This window comes from Saccopteryx leptura, chromosome 1, assembly GCF_036850995.1.
Source record: "Saccopteryx leptura isolate mSacLep1 chromosome 1, mSacLep1_pri_phased_curated, whole genome shotgun sequence".
NCBI lineage: Eukaryota > Metazoa > Chordata > Mammalia > Chiroptera > Emballonuridae > Saccopteryx > Saccopteryx leptura.
Window position 1 is genome coordinate 100712066 of NC_089503.1, and position 24261 is coordinate 100736326.

The following is a 24261-nucleotide window of genomic DNA, read 5'->3' on the forward strand; positions in this document are numbered from 1 at the left end:
GCGAGCCGTCGCCCCCGCCCTCGCCGCTGCCATGGCGGCAGCTCCGCCACTCTCCAAGGCCGAGTACTTGAAGCGTTATTTGTCCGGGACCGATGCCAGCGTCCACGGGGGCTCCGAGTCCACGCTCAAGCGTCGCAAAAAGCGGCCCAAGCCTGGCGGTGCCGGCGGCAAGGGGTGAGTTGGCCGTGGCGGCGCCTTCTCCGGCCCTCGCTGGTGCGGCTCGGTCCCCTGGGGACAGTGCGTTGTGACTTCCGACACTCTCTCCCCGCCTTTGTGGCCTTTAGTCCTCTCCCGCAGTCACTGAGTGCTGTGCCCAAGAACAATGGGGGAGCTAATGCAGAGCCTCGGTGCTTTAGAGCCCGGAACCTGCCGGGGGGGGGGTTCTCCGATCCCAGGGACTCCAGTCTGGAGTCACAGACCTGTACTCACTTCCGGTTACTCAGAATACTACTGCTGCGAACAGTAACAACTAATGTTTAGACAGGTCTGGTCACGGGCCAGGCACTGTCCTGGGTATTTTAGACATGCTTGAGTTCGTTAAGCTTTACTACGGTGAAGTAAGCAGATGAGGTCATAGTGGAGTAGGGCGGGCGCTAAATCCAATGTGACTGGGTGCTAAATCCTCTTTTAAGAAGAGAGGAAGTTGGATACAGAAGCAGGTACGGAGGGAAATGACCCCGTGGAGACGGAGGCTGAGATGACTGGCTGCCATGAGCCAAGGTGTGCCTGGGGCCACCAGAAGTCGGAGAAGTCTAGGAAAGATTCTCATTGGCATTGCCTTGCAGATACGTCGGGATTGCAGACTTCAAGCCTCCAGAACTGTGACAGAAGACATTTCTGTTGTTTTAAGCCACCCAGTTTGCATTAGGAGACTAAATATATCCAATAATGTCAAATAATTCCAAAGAACTGCTCCATTTTCTGCCCTGACTTGGTTCTTGGTTTACCTTTGCCTTCTGTCTTCCTGCTTCATTGACTTGTGTGGATTCTTTGGAAGCAGTGCCCTGTAGTGAAAGGAGCTTGCACTTTGGAGCAACACTGATTAGAGTTTGAGTCCCAGCTCTTCCACCTTATGGGCTGTGTGGCTTTGGGCAAGATATTTCATCTAAGACTCAGTTTCTTTATTTTTAAAGTGAGAGCAATCCTGAATGATAACACTTATATTAAATGGTTGTTGTGAGTAGAGATGTATAAAATTATCTTGGCTTTTCAGATAATGACTGTTCACATCATTGTTATTTTGGCATTCATAGTTTATCTGTATAGCAAACATTTATGACTACTTCTTATGCCAGTAACTGCAGGGTGTTGAGGATACCACTCAGAGAAAGTTGGAGTCCCTGTTCTGATGGAGCTTATAGTTTAATGGGGTTATAGGCTTTAAACAACTAATCATGCAGCTAATTGATTTATCTCCTTTGTAATAAGTGCAATGAAAATATTCCAATAATGTGTAACAGGGGTTCTTAGATGGGGGAGTTAAGGAAGAGTAGTTAAGAAGGTATGCTCAAGGAAGTTTTATACATATATATATATGCACACATATACATATACATATACATATACATATACATATACATATACATATACATATACATATATATATGTTCTAGGAACTTAAGGATGAGTAAGAGTTTCCCAATAAAGAATGAGAAGAGTAGGTTAGGCAGAGGGAAGGAACTGGGTATGTGAACACTGATGTGGTTGACTAGGCAGGATCTTGTAGGATTTTGAGCTTTATCCTGAAACCAATAGATAATTGTTCATAGGCTGTTATTCAAGAATGTTTCTCCTTTTTGATCATCTTCCCCCCCTCCCCCATTAAGAATGCGGATTGTGGATGATGATGTGAGCTGGACATCTATCTCCACCACTAAACCAGAAAAGGAGGAAGAGGAAGATGATGGAGATTTGCCTGTGGTATGTATCTTTTGAGGCTGTGAAGACTTTGAAATTCAAGCCTTTCAGTCTTGACTCCCACTACAGGGTCGATTTGTGAGAGGAAAGTTGAGGGCAGAGATACTTCCAGAGAGCTCTTTTAAAATAATCGTTAGGATGCTCCTACACTACCTTCTTTGTTTATGGAGGGGACCATCAAGCTAGAAATGGGAACTAATCACAGAGAGGCAGGACTCCTCATTAGTAATAGAGCTTTGATTAGAATTAGCCAGGTTCACTTTGTTGGAAGCTACCTTAACGTTCAGTTTCAATTTTAGGAAACTTTCTTTTTGTTTCTTGTATTCATTGATTCAAGGAATCTTTGAAATTTGTATACTCTTGTGTAAGTACTGGAGATATATGGATTAATAGAACATAGTGTACCAATTTACATTCCCACTAGAAGTTTATGAGAATGCCATTTTCCATTTCTTCTTCAGTGCTTGATTATTTTTATTTATTTATTTTAAAAGATTTTGTTTATTCATTTTAGAGGAGAGAGAGGGAGAGACAGAGAGAAGGGGGGAGGAGCAGGAAGCATCAACTCCCATATGTGCCTTGATCAGGAAAGCCCAGGGTTTTGAACTGGCCAACCTCAGCATTCCAGGTTGACACTTTACCCACTGCGCCACCACACGTCAGGTGGTACTTGATTATTTTTAGTAACAATAAAACCCATGCCAAGCGTATGCCAATTTGGCAGGTGAGCAGTGGTATCCAGTTTTTAAAAAAAATAGTGAAATGAATAATTTTTCATGTTTGTTAGACATTTCTGTTTAATGAATTTCTTGGTATTCTGTCATATTTTTAGGAAATTGAGATTTTAATTTTTTCATTGATTTATTTGATATTTATATAATAGAATATATCTGTTTTATATGTCGTAGGTATAGTTTATCGTCTGCCTTTTCATTTCTAATAGTTTTGACATTTAAATATAATTTTTATGTGGTCCTCTTATTAAGTTTTCTTTATTTTTAAAAAAAACTTTTATTTATTTATTAGAGAGAGAAGAAGGGAGAGAGACAGAGACAGAGAGAGAGGGAGCAAACATGGCTGAGGACCGCTTCATGTTTCTTCATGGCTGTTTGGGGTCTCTGTGTGTCATGCGTATTAGAAATGGGAATGGTTATAACTTCAGGTTCTTGAGACCACAGTGCTCCTTGGCTGGATCCTGTGGATTTCCTCAACATGGTGTCCTCACTGCCGCAGGTGGCTGAATTTGTGGATGAACGACCAGAAGAGGTAAAGCAGATGGAAACCTTTCGTTCCAGTGCCAAATGGAAGCTTCTGGGGGGTGAGTTCCAACAGTAGACTTAACTTTCCTATTTATAGAGAAAGACTTTTTTTCTTTTCTACACTTTTTTTTAATAGGAATGCATAGTTTGTTTTAGTTTATCATTGATCCTAAAAATACAATATGAAATAGAAGTCAGAACTTTAGGGGTAGTAAGACATGGGAAATGAGAAACCAGGCATCCCACTTTTTCTTATATTTTGGTATTAGGATTACTGAGGTCAGGAAGTGACTCATTTGGGGGCCTTTCAGTACGCATTCTTCACTGGCCCAGAATAGGTGAGCATGTAGTTCACAGGCAGGACCATGGAGAAGTTTACAAGCATCTAAGGAACAGAATGTTGAGACTCGAACAACTCCTGTCCTCTCAGAATGATGCACTTCATGTGTGGGTCAAGGACCAATACCTTGTCTTTTTTGTGTTAGTAAATCTTACTTGTTTTCTCTTGAACATTGGTATTTTACAGTGAATTATCCTCGAAGTGCCCGCCTTCACCCTATCTCTACAGTAATTTCTCTTTTCACAAATGTTGGCATTTTGGAGTTGGACAAAGGGCATGTGTCTGTCATGTCTGAACAGAGATGAGACCGAGTCTTACTTACTTTGTTATTCCCTGAGCCTTGCATGAGGAGATGCCATTAATAAATATTTGTTGAATTGTTAAAATTTGATTCTTGTTGCCTACTACTCTTTGTAAATTATCACTTGAGTCTTAGAAACCATTTCCCCTTTTCCAGCAATTTGGTAGGTAGGTCTGCTCACTAAGGGACACAGACTAAGAAATACTTAGTCCTGGCCCCCGCGTCATTTGGGCTTCTTGTGGCCAGTGGAAATGTGCTGGCTTTTCATTTCTTGTGTTCATTTCTTCATGAATGAGGACCTTACTGCTTGGTAGTTGTTTAACTCCAGTTTCCCCTGATGCTTGTGCTTTTTTGCTACGTGGAAGATTGAAGAGTTAGCTCCTGCACAGAATCTGTTCTTCCTGTGTTATACTCTGTGTCTATAGGTTAATTATCCTGAAGTTCTGAGTAGAAAAAAATGCATAGCAAAAGTGACAGTTGGCTATAGGTTAGTGATTACCATTTTCTCAGTTAATTTTCAGCGCATTTTTTTAATTTTTAATTTTAATTTTTTATTTTTTTACAGAGACAGAGAGTTAGAGGGATAGACAGGGACAGACAGACAGGAATGGAGACAGATGAGAAGCATCAATCATTAGTTTTTTGTTGCACATTGTGACTTCTTAGTTGTTCATTGATTGCTTTCTCATATGTGCCTTGACCACGAGCCTTCAGCAGACCGAGTAACCCCTTGCTCGAGCCAGTGACCTTGGGTCCAAGCTGGTGAGCTTTTGCTCAAACCAGATGAGCCCGTGCTCAAGCTGAGCGACCTCGGGGTCTTGAACCTGGGACCTTCCACATCGCAGTCCAACACTCTATCCACTGTGCCACCGCCTAGTCAGGCCATTTTTATATTTTATGAATGAAAATTTTATTATTAGTAATTTTTTTTTTTTTTTGTATTTTTCTGAAGCTAGAAACGGGGAGAGACAGTCAGACTCCCGCATGCGCCCAACCGGTATCCACCCGGTGCGCCCACCAGGGGTTGATGCTCTGCTCCTTCGGGGCGTCGCTCTGCCACGACCAGAGCCACTCCAGCGCCTGGGGCAGAGGCCAAGGAGCCATCCCCAGCGCCCGGGTCATCTTTGCTCCAATGGAGCCTCGGCTGCGGGAGGGGAAGAGAGAGACAGAGAGGAAGGAGAGGGGGAGGGATGGAGAAGCAGATGGGCGTTTCTCCTGTGTGCCCTGGCCGGGAATCGAACCCGGGACTTCTGCACGCCAGGCCGACGCTCTACCACTGAGCCAACCAGCCAGGGCCATTATTAGTAATTTTTAAAATTAGGACCCTATTTTATACTTTACTTAAGAAATGATTTTTAATACAATTGACATTCAGTATTATATTAGTTTCAGGTGTACAACATAGTGGTTAATTAGACTGTTTTAATCATTCTTTTCTGCCTTCTCCTGTAGTAGGGTATCAATCTTGTCTATGATCCTTTTATTCAGAGACATCTCTTGGTTTCCCTATCTGTAAGTCTAGGAAGTGATCTATCTCTCTCTCTCTCTCTCTCTCTCCCTCTTTCTCTCCCCACCCGTCTCTCTCACACACACACACACACAAACACATGAATAGTTCTTTTTGTTTTGCCTCATTCTCACTGCTCCATTCTCCTTTGTTAGAAATATCCTCACTGATCTCTGACCCTTACTTTCTTTTTAATAAATATCATGGAATTTATCAACCTCCTGGGTTAGATTTATTGTCAGATCTTCCACAGATATCAGTACTTTTCTCTGAGGGGTAGGTTCTAATCAATTAGGCCTATTCTCCAACTACAGGAGTTGAATTTGATTAATTCATCCATTTAACAAGTATTCATTGGGTCCTAGCCAGGTTTTGTTTGTATTTGGGCCATGGAACTCAATGATAAGAAACAGAGGGAGAAGAGAAAAAGGATTTTGGAAATGTTCTGAGTTGCTATAAACATTTCTTTCTATTGTGCCTTTGAAAATGGAAAGTTTCAAACTCTTTGCTCAACTTCATTTTTTTTGATGATACTAGAAATTTATTGAGTAAGAAGTATGGTATTTGAATTATATCTCAATAAATTCAATAGCAAAAATAAATGAGGTAGCTTAAAATATCTGAAGATTGACAGGATATCAGTGTTTTTGAACCTTTTTACACTTGGGGACCAGTGAAAATAGAATTATTTCAGGTACTGCCAAGGCAGAAATCACCCTGGGCACAAGTGAATTCAGCTAAGATCATTGGGTGTGTAATCTTAATCCGTCTGTTATCAGGGTGGTTAACTCTTTTGTGGATTGGCACAAAATTTGCAAACCAGTCCATGGCCCGGTGGTTGAAAAACACTGGGATAGATAATGATTTCTTGTTTGAGTTTTAGAATTATTGTTAATTTTTTAGATGAGATAGTGGTATTGAGGTTATAGTTATAAAAAAGAATTTTTACTTTTAGAAATACTATATTTATGGATGAAGTAATTTAAGTTATTCTCTTGACCTTGAAGTATCACCCCATTTTAATGCCACCTACTCTTAAAACCTAATTACTTCAAACTGCCTCTCTTCCCCTCCTCCAGTTCTGTTCCAACCATTCTTTTTAAACCCATCCCGAAAAGGCTTCATCGTCACTGCTCCTGTGCTATAGCCAATGGTCAGTTGTTTTATAGCCAATGGTCAGTTGTTGCCCCTTGGCAGTTGTCTTGGTTGTTCTTCCTGATTCCTTCTTATTACAGTGGCTGCTCTTTCTTTCTCAGGTTTCACTGCCCCCTTTATCCCTAAATACTTCAGTGCTTCAGAGGTCCTTAGATAACTTTAAAATGTCTGTCTACATTGAATATCTAGGTGACCTCATGGGTTTAAATACCCTGTACATGCTGATGTGACCCAAATTTACATATCTAGCCTGGGCCTTTGTCCTGCTTCCAGATCATAAATCTGCCTTCTTGATATTTCCATGTGTTAATGTAATAGACATTTTAAACAACATCTCCAAAATTAAATTTATTTCTCCCATTCTTTCCAGTTTTTCTCATTTCGGTAGAGGGCAACTCTGTTCTTTAAATAGCTCAGACCCAAACCTTGGAGTTCCCCTAACTCTTCGCCTTTTCTCACATCCTATAATAATTAATTCATCAAATGCTGTGTACGTCTTGCCTGATACATGTAGCTACCTCACCTGCTGCTGGTACCTTGGACAAGCCACCCACCATTGCCTCTCTTGGAAGACTGCAGCAACTTCCTCAGCTGCCCCCCCTTTCCCCCTACAGTCTATTCTCAAAACAGAAGAAGCTAAAGTGACTCTTTAAAAATAGAAGTCAAGTCATCTTACTTTTTTGCTCAAAACCTACAATGGCTTCCCCTCTCACTAAGTCCTCACAATGCCCCAAGTCCTATACGATTTGGCATCCTGCTAATCCTGCTAGTGTGACCTCATTTTGTCCTTCTCCCTGTCATGCTCTGCTTTTGCCACCCGGCCTCTGTGCTTAGAATGTCCAGCTACCTATTCTTTTTTTTTTTTTTTTTCATTTTTCTGAAGCTGGAAACGGGGAGAGACAGTCAGACAGACTCCCGCATGCGCCCGACCGGGATCCACCCGGCACACCCACCATGGGGCGACGCTCTGCCCACCAGGGGGCGATGCTCTGCCCATCCTGGGCGTCGCCATATTGCGATCAGAGCCACTCTAGCGCCTGGGGCAGAGGCCACAGAGCCATCCCCAGCGCCCGGGCCATCTTTGCTCCAATGGAGCCTTGGCTGCGGGAGGGGAAGAGAGAGACAGAGAGGAAAGCGCGGCGGAGGGGTGGAGAAGCAAATGGGCGCTTCTCCTGTGTGCCCTGGCCGGGAATCGAACCCGGGTCCTCCGCACGCTAGGCTGACGCTCTACCGCTGAGCCAACCGGCCAGGGCCCCAGCTACCTATTCTTAAAGATTGCCTGTGGACTTTGCAGTTTGATAGGTCTGGGTTTGCATGTTCACTCCACCACTTATTAGCAGTATGACTTTGGCAAATTACTGCATCTTTCTGAGTATCTACTTTCTTATCTATAAAGTAGGGATGCTGATTATATCCTGAGCTGTAAGAATTAGATGAATTCATCTGTGTGAAACATTGGCATGTAGTAGGTGATATCTCCCCTCTAGTAAGGGGCACAGGAGCTTGGATTAAACAGTTGACCACATTCATTTTGACACGGCACAGGTTTAGTCAGCTTGCCTTTTGAAAGGAGAGTGAGTGCAAACTAAATGATTTAGGCTGAGTTTCAGTGGGAGCCCTGACTGGGAACTCGGCACAAATAAGGTTTGAGTAGAGCACTGGGTTAGGAGTTAGAGGACTGGGTTCTAGTCTGACTCTTCTTCTTGGAGCTGTGATCTTAGGTAAGAATCTATTCAGTTCATTGGAGCCTCTGTTTTCATGACTGTAAAACAAGATGCCTTGCTCGACTTGCCTTACAAGGTAGAATGTGAAAAATGTATTTAAAATGCTTTGCAATTTTATGACTGGTCAGGCAAATAAAAGATTATTTTTAAGATGTTCATGAGTACTGGTTTGCTGCCCCTACACAAAGGAGATGTACAGAATAGTTTTGGGTCTTCTGAGTAGTTTTGAGATGTATGCTGTGGGTAAACTTTAGGTACTGGTGGTGAACATAGCATTTGTGGAAATCTGACTCTTTGCTATTTGTGATTAGGTCACAGTGAGGATCTACCTTCACATAGACATTTCCATCACGATTCCCTGGATTCATCTCCTAGGAGGGTCCGCCATGACGCCCTGGAACCTTCTCCCTCTAGGAGGGCCCGTCACCACGACACCCCGGATCCATCTCCCCCTAGAAGGGTCCGCCATGACACTCCAGATCCATCACCCCCTAGAAGGGGCCGCCACGACACCCCGGATTCATCTCCCCCTAGGAGGGCCCGTCATGATACCCCAGATCCATCTCCCCGTAGGAAGGCCCGCCATGACACCCTGCATCCATCTCCCTCTAGGAGGGCCCGCCATGACACCCCAGATCCTTCTCCCCCTAGGAGGGCCCGCCATGACACCCCAGATCCTTCTCCGCCTAGGAGGGCCCGTCAGGACACCCTGGACCCATCTCGTAGGAGGGCCTGCCATGACACCCTGCATCCATCTCTCCCTAGGAGGGCCCGTCATGATTCACTGGATACCTCTCCTCTCAGGAAGCATTATTGTCCTTCAGGTGTATCTCCTAGAAGGGCCCGTCATGACACACCAGATCCATCTCCTCCTAGGAGGGCCTGTCACAGTTCCTCAGATATCTCTCCCCGTAGAAGGGCCCATAGCACCTCCCCTGACACAACTCAATCTAGAAGGACAGTTGACTCCTTGGACACATCGCAGCTCAGGAGGGCCCATCATGACTCCCTGGATTTGGCTCCTAATGTTCCTCATTCACTACCCAGAACCAAAAGTAGTAAAGCCCTAGAAAGATCCTCTAGCAAAACTTCTTCACTTGGGAAAGAGCCAGGACACCCTCAGCCCACAGTCTCGAAGAGCAGCAAATACGAGTACAACTCAGACCTCTCTCCTCCACGGAAAAAGCAAACAAAATCTCATTTCGGAAATAAACAGCATGATTCTAAAGGTGAGCACTGATTGTCTGTGAGAGAGACTTTATCCTGACACGCTTTATTTTGAATCTGTTACTTGCTTTGGTAGGTAGTTATGTCTTTAGAAATGAGAATGGAGCTTTTTTGGAGAAATTTTAAAAACTAGGGAAATGGTGAGAGGTTGGGCTGTAGAGAACTAAATATCTACAGTGGGAGGGAAGAAGTTTTTATATATCCTCTCGTTTATTCTCCCCACCCCACGTGAAGTACTTTTTGTTCATTGTAGAAGCTTCAGATGTCTAGAAATACATAAAGAAGAAGAAAAAATGTCATAAAAATTTCTGTCATTCAGAGGCAGTTACTGTTAGTGTTGTAGCCAATGTTCTGTCAGTATTTTCTCTACTTACGCTACATATTGCATGTATTATCTTGCCATTTTTTTTCACTTGTTATCTTCTCCATGTCATAAAAAATCATTTCTTTGTTAATGTAATTTTTACTGGTGTTGGTAGATAAATTTACTTAACCATTTCCCTAATACTGCATATTTTAGGTTATTTCTAAATTTTGCTTTTATAATTCTATAATTAACATCCATGTACATGACTTGCCCATTCTGGATTATTCCCTTCTCTATTTCTAGACAGATTTCCTGGAAATTAAGTTCTTCTAGATATGTTTCCTAGGAAGCTAAGTAGAAATTTATTTAGAAGGTTAGAGGATTGTGTGTTTTAAAAGTCATTGATATAGGCCCTGGCCGGTTGGCTCAGTGGTAGAGCATCGGCCTGGCGTGCAGAAGTCCCGGGTTCGATTCCCGGCCAGGGCACACAGGAGAAGTGCCCATTTGCTTCTCCACCCCTTCCCCTCTCCTTCCTCTCTGTCTCTCTCTTCGCCTCCCGCAGCCGAGGCTCCATTGGAGCAAAGATGGCCCGGGCACTGGGGATGGCTCCTTGGCCTCTGCCCCATGCGCTAGAGTGGCTCTGGTCGCAACAGAGTGACACCCCGGAGGGGCAGAGCATTGCCCCCTGGTGGGCAGAGCATCGCCCCTGGTGGGCATGCCGGGTGGATCCCGGTCGGGTGCATGCAGGAGTCTGTCTGACTGTCTCTCCCCGTTTCCAGCTTCAGAAAAATACAAAAAAAAAAAAAAAAAAGAAAAAAAAAAGTCATTGATATATATTGCCTGCTGATTGCCTTTTTGGTAGGGAATTTATGATGCTTATGTCTACAATTCAGGCTTGTGTGTTGAAATTCTTTTATTCTACCATTGTCCCTAGTTACTATTTCAGTTTTTTAATTCAAATATGGTACATTGTTGTCCATTAGTCTGAGAACTTCAGAATATATTCTTGGTAGTTTTAACTTTTACCACACCACTGAGATCTGAGCGCAGTTTACTTTGCCCATTCTATGTGTGGATTAATGTGACATGGATGAGTATGTTGAGATCTCACATACTAATCACTGTCACTAGTAATTTGGGAATGGTACCCTACATCCCGCCTTTTGGTTTTTTGTTTTTTAATATTTTTGTATTTTTCTGAAGTTGGAAATGGGGAGACAGTCAGACAGACTCCCACATGCGCCCGACTGGGATCCACCCGGCATGCCCACCAGGGGGCGATGCTCTGCCCATCTGGGGCGTCGCTCTGTTGCATTCTAGCACCTGAGAGTCATTCTAGCACCTGAGGCAGAGGCCACAGAGCCATCTTCAGCGCCCGGGCCAACTTTGCTCCAATGGAGCCTTGGCTGCGGGAGGGGAAGAGAGAGACAGAGAGGAAGGAGAGGGGGAGGGGTGGAGAAGCAGATGGGCGCTTCTCCTGTGTGCCCTGGCTGGGAATCGAACCCGGGACTCCTGCATGCCAGGCCAACACTCTACCACTGAGCCAACTGGCCAGGGCCCACATTTTGGTTTTAAAAATTGTCTCTGACTTTGCTGTTCCCCGAAGTCATCTGTACTGGTGTTTAGGTTAGTGATGCAGGAGGACTCCATGAGTAAAGAACATTAACCTGGTAAGTTCTATTTTTAAGATTCTGACAGTGGGATCAAAGAATTTTATTCTTTAATTTCTAGGCTCTTCACCCAGCCATAGGAAATTTCATACAAGCTCTTCACCTAGAAGACAGAGGCACACATTGGACTCTTCTTACCGGAGCAGTAGTCGGAAAGCTTCTGATTCAGATCTTTCCCCTCCACGGAATAAACAAAGTTCAGGGCACCAGGATGCTGATTCAGATCTGTCGCCTCCACGAACTAGACATAGACACCGGAGCTCTGACTCTGACCTCTCTCCACCACGGAGGAAACAGAGGGCCCAGTCTTCTGATTCCGATCTGTCTCCACCTCGAAGACAGCCTCTGGGAAAGAAGGTAGGAATTGTCAGGAGATGAGTCTTTCTCTTAGAGTGACTTCTGTCTTCTAGTTTTATACAAGTCCCAGAGGTCCAAGCCAGAGGAGGGGAGGGAGATCTTGGTGGTATAGTAAATCTAGTTCAAAGGCCTCTAGAGCTTTTTCCTTCTCTTTGAAGGCAGGACTGCCTCTAACCCAGCCTAGATGAACTTGCAAACACCTGAGTTCCTAAGTAGCTTCTGCCTTGATATTCTAATTCTATAAATCTCTTTTAATAGGTCTGGAGAAACTTCTTATTTTCTTAGGAATAAACTGAGAACTATAGTTTACAGAGTAGAGTTAGAGCACAAACCTTGTGTCAAACGTATCGCATATTTGAACCTACTTTTCCCACTTTCTGTGAAAATTGAGCAAGATAAATAATATCTCCAAGCTTCAGCTTTTTTTTTTTTTTAACAGAGACAGAGAAAGGGATAGACAGGGACAGACAGACAGGAATGGAGAGATGAGAAGCATCAATCATTAGTTTTTCATTGCGCTTTGCAACACCTTAGTTGTTCATTGATTGCTTTCTCATATGTGCCTTGACTGCGGGCCTTCAGCAGACCGAGTAACCCCTTGCTCGAGCCAGTGACCTTGGGTCCAAGCTGGTGAGCTTTAGCTCAAACCAGATGAGCCTGCACTCAAGCTGGTGACCTCGGGGTCTCAAACCTGGGTCCTTCCGCATCCCAGTCCAACACTCTATGCACTGTGCCACCGCCTGGTCAGGCCCAAGCTTCAGCTTTTTCATTGGTAAAATGTGATAATGTACTTCATAAGGCTATTGTGAAAATTAAATAAGTTCAGGTAAGTAAAACTTTTAGCACAGTGCCTGGGACAAAGTAAGCATTTAGTGTAAACAATTTATTATTGTAAATTGTAGTGCTCTGTACCCAGAGCTTAAAGAGAGGCACTTGAAATATAAAACTACTTTTAGAAATAATTTCACCTGGAAAGTTAGTGTTTTGTTTTATTTGAAATCTATGATGAAGCCTGAGTTAGCCAAAAAAAAAAAAAAAAAAAGTCCACATTAACTTTTAGTAATTATGTTGTAAAGAACACCAGCACTAGTAAAGGAATCTTATTCCAGTGAGTTGGTAAGAAACAGAATGGCACATCTCCCCCAACACAGACTTCAGATGAGTTTCCTCTGTAGCCCATGTGTTCCCGGAAGGGTAGACTAGCCTATCTGTAACCCAGGAAGTGGGATTCTACTATTTTGGGTCACAAAGTGAGGGCTATATTTCAGCTGAACCTCTTGACATTTTATGTATCTGTATAGTCCATGAACAATTTAACATTGATTCAACCTAGCACGTGGTTAAGGATATCGGTATATACTGTATGTTCCGATTGTTGGTTTGTTATCTTGACACAAGTTGAAGTTTAGTAAGAAGTTTTGACTTGGTCATATCTTTTCATTATCCTGAAATATAGCTGCAACATCAGGATCTTAGGTTTGAGTTTGTATTTTTTTTCTTTTCTTTTTTTTATTTTTTTATTTTTCTGAAGCTGGAAACGGGGAGAGACAGTCAGACAAACTCCCGCATGCGCCCGACCGGGATCCACCCGGCACGCCCACCAGGGGCGACGTTCTGCCCACCAGGGGGCGATGCTCTGCCCCTCCTGGGCATTGCTCTGCCGCGACCAGAGCCACTCTAGCGCCTGGGGCAGAGGCTAAGGAGCCATCCCCAGTGCCCGGGCCATCTTTGCTCCAGTGGAGCCTTGGCTGCAGGAGGGGAAGAGAGAGACAGAGAGGAAGGAGGGGGAGGGGTGGAAAAGCAAATGGGCGCTTCTCCTATGTGCCCTGGCCGGGAATCAAACCCGGGTCCCCCGCACGCCAGGCCAACGCTCTACCGCTGAGCCAACCCGGCCAGGGCTGTATTTTAAATGGAGTATTTCATCAATGTGAGTCTGTATAGGGAGGGCTTAGAGCTTGACACAGGTTTCTGGTCAGGTGGCTGGAGAGTGAGTCTCCATGTGTGCAGTTTATATGCTGAGAAATCAGAAACATAGGTGCTTAGCCTTCCCTTTAATATCTTCTTGGTTTGTGTTTTTGTTTGCTTTTAACTTGATAGTTTTATTAATTTTCCATGAAATTCAGTTTTATTTCTTCTTTTCTAATTTGTGACTCCTGTGGCTGATGCTAAGGATATAAAGTTAGAGTTTTTGATTTGGTTATTGCTGACCTTCAGATGAAAATGCACTGAGCTGTATGCCCATAGTGCCTTCCGCCGCATTGTCTTATTAATGTGGATGCTCCTTTTCCATTGCATAGGCTGCACACATGTATTCTGGGGCTAGAGCTGGGTTGGTGTTAACTGACATACAGCGAGAGCAGCAGGAGCTCAAGACACGGGACCAAGAGGCCTTGGCATTTGAAGGTAAAGATATCGAATTGAAGAGATCAGTTGAGGCTCATGTTGCTTTTTAAAATTTTTCTAATCTGGACTATTATACCTGATATTTTAAGCTTTTAATCACTTTCAAATTTCAGCTCTGGTCTTACGCATTATTTTAACTTCTCAGTCGGTCTTAGTGGTTCTTTGCCTCCTTGAAAAGTCATGGTTTTCAGGATCATCACCAATATGCACTTAGGTGTTAATAGGAACTACTTGTAGTCTGGTGGCAAAAGTTCTTATTTAGCATCATAACTCCAAGTGGTTGATTTTAGCTATTAAAATATTCTTTCTGGTTTTGATAATTGATGTTTATCTTTAAAAGCATAATTTTTCTTTGCAGCTGAATTCCAATATGCTGAAACCGTATTTCGAGATAAGTCTGGTCGTAAGAGGAATTTGAAACTGGAACGTTTAGAGCAAAGGAGAAAAGCAGAGAAAGACTCAAAGAGAAACGAGCTGTACGCCCAGTGGGGAAAAGGGTAAGGGAACACTGACTGGTAAGCAAGACTGCAGTGACTGGCGGGACTGATGTCTGTTCTCCTCACCAGCTAGTTTCTGCTTTGCCCTAAAGCTGTTTTCGGGAATGGGAAATTCGTTGTGTTCAGTCTCCCTCCTGAATACTGGTCAGTTCTCACTTCAGGGGGTGTTCTAGGACTTTTACCGCGTTCAGTATCTGGCCTGGGCTGCTAGAGAGAGGAGGTTCTCCCGATGTAGCGATGTGGTCCTCGTCAGTGTAGAGGTAGAAATGTTGAACAGTACACAGCAGACGCTCTTGGTTCTTTCCCAGGCTCGTCCAGAGCCGGCAGCAGCAGCAGAATGTGGAGGATGCGATAAAGGAGATGCAGAAACCGCTGGCCCGCTATATTGATGACGAAGATCTGGATCGGATGCTGCGAGAACAGGAAAGAGAGGGGGACCCCATGGCCAACTTCATCAAGAAGAATAAGGCCAAGGAGAACAAGAATAAGAAAGGTGAATCTTCTCATCGTTAGGGTGATGGTACATAGCTGTGTGCAAAGAAGACTGTCTCATACAGTCTTAGATTACTTCTGTTTGGGAGTTTAGGTTCAGTGTAATAGAGCTTTCTATATAAAATATTACCCCCTGCCACCTAGCTCTGAATTGAACTAACTGTATAGTTAACTGACTGGTTTGCTCTTCCTTTGCTCATTAGCAAGGCCTCGCTACAGTGGCCCAGCGCCTCCCCCCAACAGGTTCAATATCTGGCCTGGATATCGCTGGGATGGAGTGGACAGGTAAGCCTGAGGATTTCCTACAGTTTTGTTTTTCTTCCATCTGACCCTGGCCTTCCCTAATTGTAAATCACTCTACATTCTGCCTCATTCTGTCTCTTTCTGTGCTCTAACGATGAAGTTAATAATTTGCAGTTTGCTTGCTTCTGTTTCTGAGGTCTTCAAATCCCATTTCCTATGCTTAGAACACTCCTCCTTTTTTCCTTTTCAAAGCTTAAAAAGCTTTGAACAAACAACTCAGGTGGTCCAGGTAGGACACCCTTTGTTTTTGACATTGGTCACTTTGTATATTTTCTAAGGTGTAGGGGATGAGTGATGACTGGTAGCCTGGAGCCTTGTGTATGTTGTGTCTAAAGGGTAGCCCTTGAGCCATCTCTTCGCTGCTTTAAGAGTGAGTTACTTGTAATAGCCTACTGATCCCTACCACCTTATCTTTTCACCTGCATCTGTGCCCACATGCTCTCCCTTCCTGTCTGCTACCATGGATGAGCATGTGCTCTTACCAGGTCAGGCCCTCTGCTTACATGCTAGATTCCCTCTCCTGCTCACTGAAAGACATTGTTCTAGCATTTAACACAATGAGCTCAAACTTTTTGATCTCAAGACCCCTTTACACTCTTAAAAATTATTTGAGGACCCCAAAAATCTTTTGTTTGTGTTGGTTATATCTATTAATATTTCTAATATTTCTAATATTTGAAATTATATAAGTTTAAAAATCATTTATTAATTTATTAAAAAATAATAAAGCCATTATTAGATTAGTATAGTTACCATAGTTTGTTTTTTTTTTATTTTTTTATTTTTCCGAAGCTGGAAATGGGGAGAGACAGTCAGACAGACTCCCGCATGCGCCCGACTGGGATCCACCTGGCACGCCCACCAGGGGGCGATGCTCTGCCCCTCCGGGGCGTCGCTCTGTTGCGACCAGAGCCACTCTAGCGCCTGGGGCAGAGGCCAAGGAGCCATCCCCAGCGCCCGGGCCATCTTTGCTCCAATGGAGCCTCGGCTGTGGGAGGGGAAGAGAGAGACAGAGAGGAAGGAGAGGGGGAGGGGTGGAGAAGCAGATGGGTGCTTCTCTTGTGTGCCCTGGCTGGGAATCGAACCCAGGACTTCTGCACGCCAGGCCAACGCTCTACCACTGAGCCAACCGGCCAGGGCTAGTTACCATGTTTCTAAAGAAAAATAATTATATTTTTCAAACGAAAAATAGAAGAATAGAATTGGTTTACATTTTTGGAAGTCTCATTATTGTTTAGCTTAATAGTAGACAGGATTCTGCATTTAGTCTGTTGCAATATATTTAGTTGAATAATAGGAGGAAAGTTCAGCTTTATACATAGGTAATTAGAAAAGGAAAGTATATATATATATATATATATATATATATTTTTTTTTTTTTTTTTTTTCTTTCTGAAGCTGGAAACGGGGAGAGACAGTCAGACAGACTCCCGCATGTGCCCGACCGGGATCCACCCGGCACGCCCACCAGGGGCGAAGCTCTGCCCACCAGGGGGCCCCTCTGGGGCGTCGCTCTGCCGCGACCAGAGCCACTCTAGCGCCTGGGACAGAGGCCAAGGAGCCATCCCCAAGCGCCCGGGCCATCCTTGCTCCAATGGAGCCTTGGCTGCGGGAGGGGAAGAGAGAGACAGAGAGGAAGGAGGGGGGGGGGTGGAGAAGCAAATGGGTGCTTCTCCTATGTGCCCTGGCCGGGAATCGAAGCCGGGTCCCCCGCACACCAGGCCGACGCTCTACCGCTGAGCCAACCGGCCAGGGCCGGAAAGTATATTTTTTGATACTACACAAAAACTCCAGTTTCTCTCTCTTTTTTTAGTGAGAGAGAGAGAGAGGAAGGGAGAGAGATGAGAAGCATCCACTTGTAGTTGCGGCACCTCAGTTGTTCATTGATTGCTTCTCATATGTTCCTTGACCCGCTTGGGCTCTAGCTGAGCCAGTGACCCCTTGCTCAAACCAGCACTTGTGGGTTCAAGCCAGTGACCTTGGGCTTAAGCTGGTGACCTTGAGCTTCAAGCCAGTGACCATAGGATCATGTCAGTGATCTCACGCTCAAGCCAGCAACCCCATGCTCAAGCTGGTGAGCCTGCGCTCAAGCTGGCCACCTCGATGTCTTGAACCTGGTTTCTCAGCTGCCCAGGTTGATGCTCTATCCACTGTGCCACCACCTGGTCAGGTCGGGCAATTTCTGTTGATCCATTTTTTTCTGTCTGTTTAAGATTTTATTTATTGGTTTTTAGAGAGAGGAGAGAGAGAAAGGGATATGGGGAGGAATGGGAAGCATCAACTTGGGGTTACTTCCCATATGTGCTTTGACTGGGCAAGACCAGGGTTTTGAACTGGTGACCTCAGCGTTCCAGGTAAAATGCTTGACCCACTGTGCCACCACAAGTCAGGTGATGTTGATCCATTTTCAAATTCATTGACTTTTTCATCTGCTATCTCTATAATCTATTAGACCTATACAATGAATTTTTTCTTTAAGCTAGTTCATTGTAGTTTCAACTCTATAATTTCCATTTGATAGTTTATGTTTCTCTGCTAAGATTTCCCATCTTAATATTTATAATTAGTGTTTTGAAGTCCTGTCTGCTAATTGCAAATTTGAGTCACCTCAGGATTGGTTTCTATTAATAGCTTTTTCTTGAGATTGATCACATTTTCTGGGTTTTTTTTTAATGTTTGGTCATTTTCTTTAACATACACTGGATGTTATGAATGGTACATTGTAGAGACTTGAAATTCTATTATATTCCCCTGAAGTGTGTTGGGTTTTATTCTAACAGACAGTAAACTGGGCAGTTTTTGAACTCTAAACACTGTGTCCTTTGCAGTGGGCAGCAGCTACAGTTTCTGCTCAGCTCTTTTCATTTCTAGCTGCTGCATGGGGTCGGATGGGGCTTCCTCTGCATAAGCACAGTTTAGCAGCTAGCCAAGTATTTGGGGGCAGCTTGCATGCAGATTTTACATTTCATCCCTTTGGCAGCTCCTCCCTCTAGGTTTTGAGCTGCCCTGTCCACTTTGTACTGACACCTCAAGCCACTAAGCCTGTTGCTTTCTGCCTCCAGGAGCCATACAGATTGGGAAGTACCCTCTGGGAAAAAGCCTCACAAATCTCTTTTCACACATAGACTCCCATCTTGATTCTGCCTGTTTTTGGTTACTCTTCCATGCCTTCAAATACTTATATTTTTATATTTTGCATACATTTTGTAATTGCTACCTGAGGGTAGGTTAGTCTGCCCAAGTTTCTCTGCTATGACTGGAGTCTGCCACTATACCTCACATGGGCGTAAGGCATCTTCTGTCCCTGAAGTTGCCATCAACGTTCAAGGCTCTGGTTCCTCAGATTGATGGGTGTTCTCGGGTGGCTGTGGTTGCAGGCCAGCTTACTGCTTTGATTTGAAGCTCACTGAGTGTGGGCTCTTTGTTTGATAGCAGGAGGATTTTCCAGAATGCTAATTTGCCATATAGCTATAAGTAGAAATTTTATAGCCACAACCCCAAAGATGCTCCCTGCTATTCTGAGTTTATGCTTTGTTTTCTTTTTTTAAATTTCTGGACCCAGAACTTAGAACTCTTTCTGAACCTAGTTTTTTACTGGTGTCGAATTTGTCTCCATCTCTCCCAGTCATTTTTCTCCACTTCTCATTCTTTTCTTCTAGAGTTTTCCTTTTAGTTCCTTTTCTCATCTTTCTGATTATTTATTCTTCCATCTTTTCTACTATAGTTTTGTTTTTGGCCCACTGAAAATGAGTATTACAAGAACAGATCTATAGTATGTTACAGTTAGAAAAATCTATAAGGTTAATTAACCTAACTCCCAGTATTTAAAAGAGAGACTGACACCCAGATGATTTAACAGCTTAGCTGGTAAGTGGAATTAGAACCGTGGGCTCCTAATTCTCTAGTCTAAAGCTCTTTTTTACTGTGAGTTCTCAGTAATTTGGTTTTTTTTTATTTTGTTTAGGGTTCAGTTTATTATTTGTATGGCCTTTGTCTGTATGACATATTGGTGTTGATTCTTTTAAGTACTTATCCCCTCAGACCAAAAACAGTAGTTTTCTTGGTGCTCTAGCTAAGAATGGAGATGGTGCCATTCATAGTAAGCTTCCCTTCTTCCTAAAGCCTTACAGCCTGACCAGGTGGTGGTGCAGTTGATAGAGCATCGGACTGGGATGCGGAGGACCCAGGTTCAAGACCCCGAGATCGCCAGCTTGCGTGCAGGCTCATCTGGTTTGAGCTAAAGCTCACCAGCTTGGACCCAAGGTCGCTGGCTTGAGCAAGGGGTTACTTGGTCTGCTGAAGGCCCGCGGTCAAGGCACATATGAGAAAGCAATCAATGAACAACTAAGGTGTCGCTACGAAAAACTGAACAACTAAACTGTCGCTACTTCTCATCTCTCTCAGTTCCTGTCTATCTATCCCTGTCTATCCCTCTCTCTGACTCTCTCTCTGTCTCTGTAAAAAAAAAAAAAAAAAGCCTTACAGTACTCATTCTACTCATTCCAGGAAGGCGGTAGGAAGGGGGAAGCCTGTTACCTCATTTGTTCACTGACACTTAGCATACATGTTATAACTTGAAGTAGCTGCGTTCTAGGTGCCAGGGTCTCACAATTAGTGAAAGAGAGTCCCTGAGCCCAGGACTTCACTTTCTGTCTAGAGGAGAAGACAAACAGTAAATAATTTCAGTGCTACTTGGTAAGTGTTAAGGTGCTTTGGGAGTACAAAGGAAGAGTAAATTCAGCCTTGTGAGAGTGTGGCCAGTGAATACTTCCTGGAGGATGTGACACAGGAGCTGAGTCTTCAGGGATGCCAGTTACCAGCCAAGATACGAGGGAGAGGAAGGGTGTTAAGGAAGAGAATGATAGATACACAGAGTCATAAGGTTGTGGATGTCATAGTGTTATAGGGGGATAGCATTAAGTGTGAAGTGGAGTTTTTTTGTTTTTTTTTTTTTTTTTTTTCAGAGACAGAGAGAGTCAGAGAGAGCGATAGATAGGAACAGACAGGAATGGAGAAAGATGAGAAGCATCAATCATTAGTTTTTCATTGTGACACCTTAGTTATTCATTGATTGCTTTCTCAAATGTGCCTTGACCGTGGGGCTACAGCAGACTGAGTAACCCCTTGCTCGAGCCAGCAACCTTGGGTCCAAGCTGGTGAGCTTTGCTCAAACCAGATGAGCCCGCACTCAAGCTGGTGACCTTGGAGTCTCGAACCTGGGTCCTCTGCATCCCAGTGTGATGTTCTATCCACTGCGCCACCATCTGGTCAGGCCTGAAGTGTAGTTTTATGAGATGTACCAAGAGGTAAGCAGGGCCTGGTACTGAAGTACTGAAGGCCTTGGGAACATTTTTGAGGAGCTTGGGCCTCACATTTGAGACAAACGTTGGAAGGATTCACAACATTTCTCCTTTTCAGGCAGATGACTCATTAGGGCAGTAATCTGAAACATCTGAAAGGCACAGTCTAGAGCAGAGACATGAGACAGAAGGCTGTTGCAGTAGGTCAGGCTGTAGGATGAGGCCTGTGCTGTGACGGTGATACTAAGAGTGGAGACGAGGAGGTTGTAGAGGAGTGTTTAGGGCAGGGGTCCCCAAATTTTTTACACAGGGGGCCAGTTCACTGTCCCTCAGACCGTTGGAGGGCCGGACTATAAAAAAAACTATGAACAAATCCCTATGCACACTGCACATATCTTATTTTAAAGTAAAAAAACAAAACAGGAAGAAATACAATATTTAAAATAACAAACAAGTAAATTTAAATCAACAAACTGACCAGTATTTCAATGGGAACTATTCTCCTCCACTGACCACCTATGAAAGAGGTGCCCCTTCCAGAAGTGCAGCGGGGGCCAGATAAATGGCCTCAGGGGGCCACATGTGGCCTGCGGGCCGTAGTTTGGGGACTCCTGGCTTAGGGGATGACTGGAAAGAGAGCTAGCTCTTGGCATAGTGAAACAAAAGCCAGGCTCCGATGATTCAGGAGTGGACGGAAAGTGGGGGAGTACAGACGGTGAGACAGGCTCTTTTAAAAAGGTTACACAAGGAGACAGATGCGTAGTGTTAAAAGGGAGTGATGCCCACTCCTGGAAACTCCTTTATTGGCTTTATGACACCTTACTCCTCCTTCTTCCCTCTTATCATTTCTTCTTGGCTGCCTTTAAGAGCTTCTTTTCCTCTGTGCCTCCGTTAACCCTTTGAGTAGTGAGTTTTTTTTATGCTCACTGACCCTGGAAGTGAGTTTCTTTTCAAAAAATGAAATTAATTCCAGTTACAGTTTTATTCATTTAAAATCATGTTTGTTTGATAACCAATCTATGGAAACAAGAAGAACGTACATTTGCCTTTTTTAATGTTGCCTTACACATGTATGATCATACTCTGGTCAGGAGGCACGAGGACGTACATGAACGTTCATGCTACTCAAAGGGTTAAATGTTTCTCGGGGCTCCATCCCTACCCTTAGCTGGTCTCCTTCCCTGTGTCTCTCTCTGGTCGGTCTTCTCTAATCACACCTTCATTACGTACATGATTCCCCAGTTTGTATTTGTAGCTCATTCTGGTGTATCTAGCTTTATATTATGTTTTGCTATTGATATGTACTCAAGGCACCTTAAATACAATGTGTTCAAAACAACTCCTCAGCTTCCCCACTCTAGATCTGCACCTGCTCTTCTATTCTGTCCTGGTTTGTAGCCTCATTCATCTTGTTACTAAAACTATTAACCTGGGCGTCAAACGTACCTTTATCTCCTCTGCTTTTATATACCACGTCAGTCACTTAGTCCTAGTATGTCCTCTCTCTCCCCCTTCTTTATCAGTGCTTCCATCATCTGTTGGTCTCTACCACTGACCGCAGTGTCTTTCCTGCCTCTGGTCTCCAGTGTAATCTTTGAAATGCAGGGTATGCTTCCACTTTCAATCTGTCCTTACTGGGTGAAATCTCAGCTTTTTACTGTGGCCTACAAAGCTCGTTATGACTTTGCGTAATTTCTGACTTTGTCTTGTGCTGCTCCCTCTGTTGTACCTCAGACTCTAGCTTCACCAGTTTGCTTTGTTTCCTTGTGTGCAGCGAGCTTGTTCTTATTTCCGTGCCTTTGGTCTTGTGGCTCATGCTGTGCTCCATCTGGAAACGGCCTCCCAGCACTTCTGGCTCTCCCCACCTTCAGCCCTCTGGCTAATTCTGTCTTCTAGACGTAGCATAGGGGCCACCTCCAAGAAGCCTTTTCTGACTGTTTTTATCCACCTCCCTCCCAAGCTGGGTGAGATCTCCATTCTGTGTTCGTGATACCCAGTATATGTCTACCATAGTTTATGCTTTTGATTTTAATTATTTGTTTAAATAATTGGTGTCCTCCACTAGTCTGTGAGCTCATCAGGACAGATGCTGAGTCATACTCATTTTTGTGGCACGTTGACTCGTATGGAGAGAATTCACTAAATGTTTATGTAATGAATGGGTAAGGTATAAGATGTAGACATCAGTGGAAAGTGAGTTGGGCTTTTAAAGACTGGTAACTGAAACGATTGTCAAAGACTGGGAAAAGGGTCTGACAAGGACTAATAGGATATATTTGGTCCTTTTGTTTCTGTTGTATATACCTTAACTGTTTTCACGTGCCTGCCATATATTCTCCCTTATTCATTAGATTGTGAACTCTTTGTTCAAAAATAAATGCCCAGTTCAGGATTCTGGTTGATCACTATCTCTTGATTGCAGATCCAATGGATTTGAACAGAAGCGCTTTGCCAGGCTTGCCAGCAAGAAGGCGGTGGAGGAACTTGCCTACAAGTGGAGTGTTGAGGACATGTAACTTTCCTGAGGCTGTGGGCTGGCTGTGGGCTGTGGTTGTGGACACAGGGCAGCCAGTAGCCAGCGGTAATAGTTGTTGATGCTAATAGCCAAGGCGCACCCAGACCAGCATCTTGCTGAATGCTAGTTTTGTCCACTAGCATTTGAAAAGAAGAATATTGAGACCTGATGTTTGGACTGAGGCATCTGAAACTTCCCAGGTGTGCCAACCCTGCGGTTGCTGCTGGCTCTTAGAAGAAACATTGATTTCTCAGTGTCCCAGGGTTTGTTCTTGGTTAGGTTTTTTTTTTAATAAATATACATTTATTTTTTTAAAGTCACTTTCTTAACTGGGAATTCTGTTTTTGGAAGATTATAAGCTAATAATATTGAAGCCCATAGGGATCATGGAGGGAAATGGTCAGAGTTTTTATTAATATAGAGAGCATAGAGCTGTCCCCCCACTTAGCTGGGGTTTACTTTCTGTGGTTTCAGTTATGCTTGGTCAACCGTAAATATTAAGTGGAGAATCAAAAATATTAAATGGAGAATTCCAGAAATAATGTTTAAAATTGCCGCTTGTTTTGAGTAAGGTGATGAAACCTTGCTCTGTCCTGCTCCATCCTGCTCGGGACGTGCCTCCCCCCTTTGTCCGGCGTCTCCGTGCTGTGTGTGTCTTGCCTGTTGGTCACTTAGCATCAGATTGGCTCTCACAGTGTCGCAGAGCTGTGTTCAGGTCACCTTTATTTTACTTACTAATGGCCCCAAAGCACAGGAGTAGTGACCCTGGCAGTTTGGGTATGCCAAAGAGAAGCTGTAAAGTACTTCCTTTAAGTGGAAAGGTGTGTGTGGGGAAAACATACATCTAGGGTTCAGTCCTGTCCAGGACTTAAGGCGTCTGCTGGCGTTGGCATGCACCCCTGCAGGTGAGGGGCTACTGTCAGTAAGAACTCCTGCAGAGATAGAGCTGTCCTCTCAGAAAACAGGAGTTAGTGTTAGACTGGGTTT

General features: G+C 44.0%; 1 protein-coding gene across 2 annotated transcripts; it reads left to right on the top strand.

The window, feature by feature from the left end:
* BUD13 (BUD13 homolog) lies at nucleotides 1-23810 on the top strand. 2 transcript variants are annotated; one of them, XM_066372726.1, is made up of 10 exons: nucleotides 1-174; nucleotides 1827-1920; nucleotides 3151-3235; nucleotides 8515-9432; nucleotides 11469-11764; nucleotides 14062-14167; nucleotides 14526-14664; nucleotides 14973-15157; nucleotides 15360-15441; nucleotides 23182-23810. In XM_066372726.1, the coding sequence occupies exons 1-10, from the start codon at nucleotides 32-34 to the stop codon at nucleotides 23273-23275; spliced, it is 2142 nt and encodes a 713-aa protein (XP_066228823.1). In that variant the 5' UTR covers nucleotides 1-31; the 3' UTR covers nucleotides 23276-23810. The 2 variants fall into 2 exon arrangements, with proteins under 2 accessions (XP_066228823.1, XP_066228820.1); XM_066372723.1 differs by lacking the exon at nucleotides 1-174 and having other exon boundaries at nucleotides 3080-3235.
* The last annotated feature ends 451 nt before the right edge of the window (nucleotides 23811-24261 follow it).